This window comes from Gymnodraco acuticeps, unplaced genomic scaffold (assembly GCF_902827175.1).
Source record: "Gymnodraco acuticeps unplaced genomic scaffold, fGymAcu1.1, whole genome shotgun sequence".
NCBI classification, from domain to species: Eukaryota; Metazoa; Chordata; class Actinopteri; order Perciformes; family Bathydraconidae; genus Gymnodraco; species Gymnodraco acuticeps.
In genome coordinates, this window is record NW_022989751.1 from 169,115 (window position 1) to 177,486 (window position 8,372).

Below are 8,372 nucleotides of genomic sequence, written 5' to 3' on the forward strand. Positions count from 1 at the left end.
TTGTGTACCTTTTTCTCTTTGTCCAGGGATTCCTCCATGCTCTGAGCCATGGCTCTGTACTGCTCCATGCTGGAGGTGGCGGCCCTGAGGCTCTCTGCCAGCTCCTCTGCTTGGGTTTCAGCCAGCCGCAGGCGGCCCTCTAGCTCCTCCCGGTCTTGATCTGAACCTGGTAAGCCTGAAGACAGGAAGGATCAGAGACAGACGTGTTTGACCGCAGCATCACGAGAAACAGCACAATACTAGGGGGCTTGTGCCTTAAACACACTAACTACAACAACAACAAAAGTGTGGCTCAGATGTTTTATAATGACTACAAATGTGTCTCTTTTATTTTTGTACTGGATCCCATCTAAACAATAGTGAGACCATACCATCCTTGCAGTAAAAAAGGAGGTCAAGTTTAAAACTTGGTAATTTCACTACAACAATCAACAGTGCCTTTAAATGCAAAAACTAACATGTAAAAGATGATTGTCGAGCACAATAATTACACAAAAAGTGACTTAATTCGAAGCCATTAACAATTAGGCTTCCAATGATGTTGACATTTGGCTTAAATCTTACTGGTCATGGGATTTTATTACAACCGTATTGATTCCCCCCTGTATTGTGCTGTTGCGGAAATATTCCTGTATGTGTGTGTTTGTGCCAACCTCTGAGAACAGGCGTGGATGGGGAGCTCAGGGAGTGACGTACTTCGCTGCTGCCGAGTTGCATTCTGAGGGTTTTGAGCTCAAACTCTGCAGCATTCAGCAGCTCTTTGGTCTTCTGGTGTAACGGAGCCTGTATCTCCAGCTGCCTCTTTGCGTCCATCAGATGGATCTGTGCATGAGGGACGAGCGACATGGAGAAATAAGTAAACTATTTAATTTTGCCATTTGTATCTGGTTTGACAGTTGTTGGTTTTTTATTTGTAAAGGGTGTGTGTTCAAGATTAAAACAGGCTGCAAGTTGTTCCTTAAACACAGTAACAATACTCATTTATCAGTACACCTTAAAACATCTAAATGACTAAGGCAGATATTGTTAGTTCGTATTTCAGCAGACCACAGCCTTTCAATGGAATCCTTACCTCCTGGTTTCTGCTGAGCAGGTGGCGCTGTTCCACCTCGCTCTCCAGCCTCTTCTGCAGCTGGGAGATCTCTCGTTCCTGCTTCTCCAACTGGTCACTCAAACGCTGACGTGTATCAGTCTCTGAACGCTCAAGAGTGGCCTGGAAGCACACAGAACTTTACATTTTGGACTTTGTGTGTGTTTGAGACAATAAGTGACATTTCATACTTCTATAATACCTGAATGGCATGGAGGTTGGTCATCAGCATGTTCTGGCTCTGTTGTTGGCTCTGCAGTGACTCCTTCTGCTGATTCAGCCTGGACTCCACCAGTTTCAGCATGTCTCTCTCCTTACGCATGCTCTGAGCATGGCCCTGAAATTAGAGGGAGAGAATTCTCGATGGTTTTATAATTCCCCCAATAATGTTGAACACATAAAAGGTTGCTGGAAAAAAAGACAAACCTCAGCCATGGATAGTTTCTCTTTGGCAGCTCTCAAATCCTCATTCAAAGAGTGTATGGTCTGCTCGTGCTTCTGTGCGGCAGCAGCCGTCTTCTGTTCTCTCTCTCTGAGGGAAGCAATCTCTTTCCTGTAGCGCTCAACATTGTCCTGCAGCATCTCATACCTGATATATTGAGAAATACATTGTTTTTAGTGCTGTCTTTTGCATTATTTATACAAAATTATTGTTGAGTAAAATAGATTTTTTTTGTTCAAACTAACTTACCGCTTTGAGGCAAACTCCAGCTGAGTGGATATCTTAGCATTCTGGGAGTGGAGGTCGGAGAGCTGCTCCTGGAGCTTCTCGCCCTGCCCAGTCACTAACTTGTCACTCTCCATGCGCTCCTTCTTATAGGTGGAGAACACCTCCTGCAACTACAGAGCCAACCAGACACCTTTACTTTAACTCAGCAGAGTGTAATAGTTGTCGAATAAATATTCATTGGGGAAAAATGCACGTTACACCGGCCTTTAACCTATTCATATAGGACTGCTAGCAAAGACAAAGTGCATCAGTAAAAGGAAATCGGGGTCTCCAACTGCGGTTTTATAACACTGCTAATCCACTGAATTACATTATCTGATGATTTGCTTTCAGTAGGTGACAATGTCCATAAATGCTGATCCACAAATAGCTTAGCTATGTTCAATGATAAAGATACAGCAGAAGCTAGCTGTGTAAAGACTGTTGCATTGTTACAATTATTAAAAATAGGGATGCGTTTGCTCACCTGACGCAAAGCTGCCTTGGCTTCTAAGGCTTCAGTAGAATCTGTTGTCATGGATACAAGTGCAGTGGGTGTTCCTGAGGTGGGAATGGCTGCTGGTGAGCGTCCGGGGGTGGAGGTCAGGGAGAAATCCTCAGGTGGTGTGCCTTTAGGAAAACACTCAGAAGTTCATCAAAATAGAAAAACATCTTCACAACACTTTATCAGCCTTTGCCATCCGACAAAAATTGTACTTTTATTTGCCTTGAACCAACATTGTAACAGTAAATTGCTATGTACTAGTGTTGTCACGATACCAACATTTTGGTTTCGATACCAAGTCAAGAATTGTGATTCCGATTCTTTTATTATTTTCATGATCAATAAAATTGTAGTTTATCTGTTAAGTGTTTTCTTACAACATGTACTCTTCTTTATACTTGAGTTTATGTGATTTCTTTGATAGTTAACTTTATATTTTATTAACATGTAATAGTATAGTAATATAAATAATTATTGACAAAATGTACATTGCAGATGTTAGCCACATTGGTAAGTTAGCTAAAAAGATAGCCATATTAGACAGTTATCATTGCCATTAATTGCCTCGTCAAACTACGAAAACGTTCGTTTGTCACAAAATAAATTACACTTGTTTGACTTAGATTTGAAGGCATGGGCTTGAGCATGATGTAATTATGTTATCTATCACATTCGCTAACCTGTCTGTCTTTACATTCTTTAAACAGCTCTGGATGCCGGTCGGCGAGGTGCTTAGCCAAGTCTGATGTGTTGGCTCCCTTGGTTTGCAGGGATCTAAAACATGTCTTACAGACAGGCCCTCACTGTCAGAGATATAGCTCAAATACTTCCAAATTTCGCTTCTGGCGTCTTTTTTATCAACAAGCCGAGGCGCAGCGGCAGTTGCACTCCCACTTGCAGCCATGCTTCTCGTTTTCTCACATGCTCTGGCAGCTAGCGCGTGCATGAGAGAGGGGAGGGATTAAAACAGCGCTTTCTCACCGGAGTACTTTTCCCCGTCATTCTTAAAGTACCGATACTAATGAAACGGAGGATTCTTAACGTTTTTAACGGCAGGGTATCACGGTACCTTTCAAGTATCGGTACACCGTGCAACACTACTATGTACAGGATGTATCGTCAAGTATATCACTTGGTGTATCTCTGACCTTGCTGAGGGAAGCTGACTCCTGTTGCCTGAGCCAGCAGCACACGGTACATGTCCCTCTGCCTCACGATGGACTCAGTCATCTTTATCTGTTGGCCGCGTTGCTCCCTCAGAGACTCCAGCTCTACCTGGGCTTTACCCAAACTCTGCTCCAGTTCACCACGCCTGTAACAGATCATCTTTCTTAGCCTTAGCCCAGTCCTAAGCACTCTTGATCTTAAGCATTCCTTTTCCCCACATTTGATCAGTAGCAAGACATTACCAAAAAAAATCAGTTACCTAACCCTCACTTCTGTGAGTTGATTGCAAGAAACAAAAATAAATCAGTACAGTGTTACGTACTTGCTGCCAGAGGTCTCAATCTCCTCTTTCTCCTGGGCCTCACTGAGCTCCCTGAGGGCCACCAGAAGACGCTGGTTTTGCTTCTGCAGCTCCTCCACACCGCGGAAGGTCACCAAGTGTTGGCTGATCACTTCTGATGTGCTGCTGACATCAGCTGAGCTCCCATCGTCCTCATGAGGCACATAGTTTCCACGAGCCTCTTCCAGCTCGATGAGCAGCACACGCACCTAGAAGAAAAGATCAAGACAGGCAAGACAATAAGGTATTGGAGAAATATGATATTATAAAATGCATGCAAAATAACTGGGAGAAGAGAGTAAGAACCCACTTGCTGAGCCATGTCTCCTAGCTGCAGTTCAAATCTCTGGTTGTCTCTTTCCAGAACAGATGAGCGTTTGTTAGCTTCATCGGCTTCCTTCTGCAGACGGTGAACTTCCTGTAAAACAAAAAAAAAATATCGTGTTATGGGCAGAAGGTATGATGTGAGGCAGTCACAGTGTATCATTTACTTTACTCACCATAACAGCGTGCTCCAGCTTAGCAGAAAGGCTTGCCACCGACTTTTGCATGCGCTCATGTTCATCCCTCTGCCGTTTGAGGATAGGGGCTTTGGCTTCCACTTCCTGCACAATGTCATCCAGGTACTTGTTGACCCGCTTGTTCTCCAATCGCTCCAGCTGCAGATGCTCCTGGCTCTCCAAATATGCTGTATACAACTGAAAATGCAGATGGCATCGAAGTAAGTAAAAATGACCAGTAAATACAAATAAGCTCAACGCTTTCATTGTAAAAATAATCTATAGAATAAACAACATGCATTAGTATTTGAAATCTATTGTGGTAGTTTATTGTACCTAAATTATTCCCAGACCTATTTCCAAATTCTAAATATTAATAAAATAAGGTGGTATTTGAATTTAGTATCACATACCTCTGTCAGCCTCATGCCAGGCTTGATTTTGGACACAGCAGCTGCTGTTGGAGACATTGTTGAAAGCTGTGCTTCTGTTATCACAGATGCTGAACTAATAGGACCTGGGCAATCAAAAAGTACAGGAGAGATCACAGGTCATTTAAAGAAATCCCCTACAAGGCATGATTTTTGCTTATTTTAAATTCAACCAAGTACAGCAATCAACCCAACAAACCTCTAAGTGTGGAACTTGATAGCAGCTCGTTGGTATTGTCCAGCTCTTTCTCGAGAACCTGGATCCTCTCATTTAGCTCAGCAACACTCTTGTCTGTGGCACCATTCATATCCTGCAACTTCTCCTCAAGAGCCTGGTTGGCTGTGGCAGAAAGTGAACAGTGAGTCAATGTCAGGGAATACCAACTGGAAGTTAAATTAAAAGATAAACCATTAAGCTTAACAAAAAATGTAAACTCTCCATCTCAGTAGACGGCAAATCCTAAATAATGTGATAATTATTTTAAAGCTTTGCACCTTCTCCAGCATCCTTCAGGAGTTTATGCAGTTCCTCCACTGCCAGAGTCAGCTCGTCACTTTTTGCCTCAGAATCCGCTGCTGCTCCCTGTCACCACAACATGAGGGTAAGAGTTGGCAAAAATAATGCTAAAGTGTAAACCATATTGTTCATGGTTAATATAAAGCCTGCTAATATAACCACAGGTGAAAGAAATATGCAACCCTTTTTGTTTAAAGCACTTTGTTTCATGTGAAAAAATAAGCAATGTTTTGTACAAACAAATCAGCAATAAGACATAATGTGTGCTGAATTCATCTGGAAATTAGAAATAGTGACACTCCATGGACGTTAACTGAAGTTAATCACCGATAGTAAAGGCCTTGGTGTTACAAAAGCCCAAGCCAGGTCAGCTTGCTGTCATGCGTATACATACCTTGTATAGATTGGAAAGTTTAATGTTGGCATTCAGCTCATTTCTGTACTTTTCCTCCATGGTGGCTTGTTGTTCCTTGGCCTAGAAAAAGCAAAGATCCAGTCAAACAATTAAACATGATTAAAGAGCGCAACAATACTGGTCAGTTTGTCGCAGAACATACAGAATGACAAAAACGGAATTCCTGTTTCTCTGTAAATATAAGACCGGATTAAATCTAGCCTGTAGGAAATACCATACACATACTTCTCTTAGTTTGCTGATCATGTCCTCGTTCTGTTTCTGAAGTTGTTCATTTGAAGACTTCAAACTGGCCACTTGGTCTTTGAGTCTATTCAACTGAAAGCCACAAGCAAAACAATGTATTTAGTAATGACCATAAGAGTTAAAATGCTTAAATTAACACAGGGGCAGTAACTTTGTTACATATTTTTTAATGTAGGTACACAACTATTGGTCAATAGTTGGTAAATCCCACCCAGATCTATGTGTAATGTGTTGTGATTTGGAACAAATGGCAAACTCTCAAGCCAACTTTATCATTGTATTTGTTGTCTTCATGTCATTCAGCTTTATAAACATTTCATGTAAATAGAAAGAGACATGCCTCATCTTCCTTGTTCTCCAGGTTGCACTTCAGCTCCAGGATGTCGTTTCCCTTCTGTCGGGATAGGGACAGCAGTTCCTCACTCTTAGCCTTCAATTCCCCATTCAGCCAAGATGTTTGGCCATTCAGCAGCAGCTTCTCTTGTTCCATACGCTTCTCCTTGTACTGTCATGACAAAACACCACAACATTTTTCACTTATAGGTTTTGTTTAAACTAATAGATGTTCAAAAAGCCACTTCTTCAGACAAATTTGATGTGAAGATATTATTTACACACAGCAAATAACTTACTTTGATGTTGACTTCAGCCGATTCAAGTTCATCCAACTTCATCTGCAGCGCCATCTTGGAGGTGTTGACCTCAGCCAACTTATCATTGAGTTGCCTGAAGTCATCTGATGGGCACATTTGGTACAATGTTAAAGTGAAGGTTAGTATTTACGGACATAAATGAAAGTTTTGACAAGTTTCTCTAGACTAATTCATCTGTCAAACCATACCATTGAAATGCTCCACTTGTAAGGATCTCTTCTCCAGTGTCCTCAAAAGCTCACGCTTTTCTGCCTCCAATTCCTCTTTGGCTTTTGACAGCAAAGTCTAAGAAACAAGAAGCATTTTTCAACCACTGTGTGTCACTTAAAATGTATATCTGTAGTTTTGGTGACATTGAATGAGAAAAGTGTAGACAAACAATGACTTTACCACAAAACTAATTCTAACAAGCAAGCATCACAACATTTGTTGTAGTTCATGAGAGAAATAAAAGTCAAAAATTAAGAAACATATTATAACCAACCAGGTATGTGAGAAAAACATGGCTGTGTTTGTTTGGCTTACCTGCTCTGATGACAGCCTCTCTTGCGAAGATTCATATTCCCTGTTCTTCTCACGCAAGCTTTTAACATCTTCCACTACAAGTGGAGATTTGAAAAAAACCCAAATGATAAAGTCATTCAAAAGAAACAAGACAAGTTAAATCTGTATTGCAACAGGAAGAGGTGGAGGAATTACTAAGATGATTTACTTTAATAAAAGCAGCAATACTGCAGGTGTACAAATACTCAAGTAAAAGTCTTGCATTAAAAATGTTACTAAAGTAAAAGTAGAAAGATATTAGCATTAAAAATGACTTAAAGTACCAAAAGGAAAAGTACCCGTTATGCAAACTAGATATTTTTAAAAGTATTTAATGTATACACTACTGGGTAGCTTAACCTATAATAATATAATGTGTGTCAAGTTTTTTTTGTACCAATGACCCTATATATGCTTAGTAACAAGTAACTAAAGTAAAAATAAGTAAAAGTGTAAAGTAGTATGATGTGGAAATACACAAGTAAAGTAAAAACCTCAAATTCTTACTTAAGTGCAGTACTTGTACTCAGTAAATGTGCTCAGTTACATTACTGTACACCACTGGCCATAAGTTCACTCTTACCTTGCTTGGCAAACTCATCTTTGAGTTTAAGATGTTCTTGAGTCGTGGATAAACATTTTTCTTGGCACTGAGCAAGTTGTTTAACTTTTTCGAAGAAGTGTTGCTCTGTAATGAGGGAGCAAAAGCACGAAACGTTAAACCGTTATTTACTGTTCTATGCCATGTTGACGTTAGCTAAGTAGGTTAGCCAACGCTAGCATTAGCATCTAATTGTAGTAACTGATAACTGGCCGTATTGTATTTGCATAGCGTTGTTTATATATTCCCAAAGCCGTTGATAAACATACAAGTAAACGGCATGGTGTCAATGTGTTAGTAGGCTAAGTTCAAACCAATAACTTCAACTTTCATCAGACCAGGTGTGCATGATGAGCACACTACAGAACACTCGCACCGCTAGCTAACACCAGGCAAACCCTTACCGCTGTCAACTCGAAACTGTTCTTGTTGCGCTTTCAAAGAATCGATTTCATACTGCTGATCCGAAAAAACCTTCTCGAGCTTGTTTTGAACCGTTTTTGGTAGCTTTGAAATCTCAGAGGGTTCCAACTCCTGCAGCAGCAGTGCCGCCATTTTTCCTACAACAACAGTACGAGCAGCCGCAGTGTGCGAGTTCAGTTTGACTTCTCCTTCTTCTCCTTCTTCCTGCTTTTGGGTTTTATGCCGGTGGGCA

The 8,372-nt window shown here is 40.9% G+C and overlaps 1 protein-coding gene across 6 annotated transcripts in view; it reads right to left on the reverse strand.

The window, feature by feature from the left end:
- tprb (translocated promoter region b, nuclear basket protein) overlaps positions 1 to 8,372 on the reverse strand; it is a 21,810-nt gene extending 13,438 nt beyond the window's left edge. For all 6 annotated transcript variants that reach the window (XR_004568430.1, XM_034210042.1, XM_034210033.1 and 3 more), the window contains exons 1-22: positions 8,122 to 8,372; positions 7,700 to 7,804; positions 7,099 to 7,172; positions 6,762 to 6,858; positions 6,553 to 6,656; positions 6,261 to 6,425; positions 5,900 to 5,992; positions 5,654 to 5,734; positions 5,238 to 5,325; positions 4,942 to 5,082; positions 4,725 to 4,828; positions 4,312 to 4,509; positions 4,122 to 4,229; positions 3,794 to 4,020; positions 3,453 to 3,616; positions 2,287 to 2,429; positions 1,782 to 1,930; positions 1,517 to 1,679; positions 1,293 to 1,427; positions 1,073 to 1,213; positions 654 to 822; positions 9 to 175 (exon numbers count right to left, since the gene is read on the reverse strand). Coding sequence is in view for 5 of the 6 variants with exons in the window: in XM_034210042.1 (XP_034065933.1) it covers positions 9 to 175; positions 654 to 822; positions 1,073 to 1,213; positions 1,293 to 1,427; positions 1,517 to 1,679; positions 1,782 to 1,930; positions 2,287 to 2,429; positions 3,453 to 3,616; positions 3,794 to 4,020; positions 4,122 to 4,229; positions 4,312 to 4,509; positions 4,725 to 4,828; positions 4,942 to 5,082; positions 5,238 to 5,325; positions 5,654 to 5,734; positions 5,900 to 5,992; positions 6,261 to 6,425; positions 6,553 to 6,656; positions 6,762 to 6,858; positions 7,099 to 7,172; positions 7,700 to 7,804; positions 8,122 to 8,272 (2,967 nt within the window). In the remaining variant the exon portion in view is untranslated. The remainder of the gene's footprint in view (positions 1 to 8; positions 176 to 653; positions 823 to 1,072; positions 1,214 to 1,292; positions 1,428 to 1,516; positions 1,680 to 1,781; positions 1,931 to 2,286; positions 2,430 to 3,452; positions 3,617 to 3,793; positions 4,021 to 4,121; positions 4,230 to 4,311; positions 4,510 to 4,724; positions 4,829 to 4,941; positions 5,083 to 5,237; positions 5,326 to 5,653; positions 5,735 to 5,899; positions 5,993 to 6,260; positions 6,426 to 6,552; positions 6,657 to 6,761; positions 6,859 to 7,098; positions 7,173 to 7,699; positions 7,805 to 8,121) is intronic.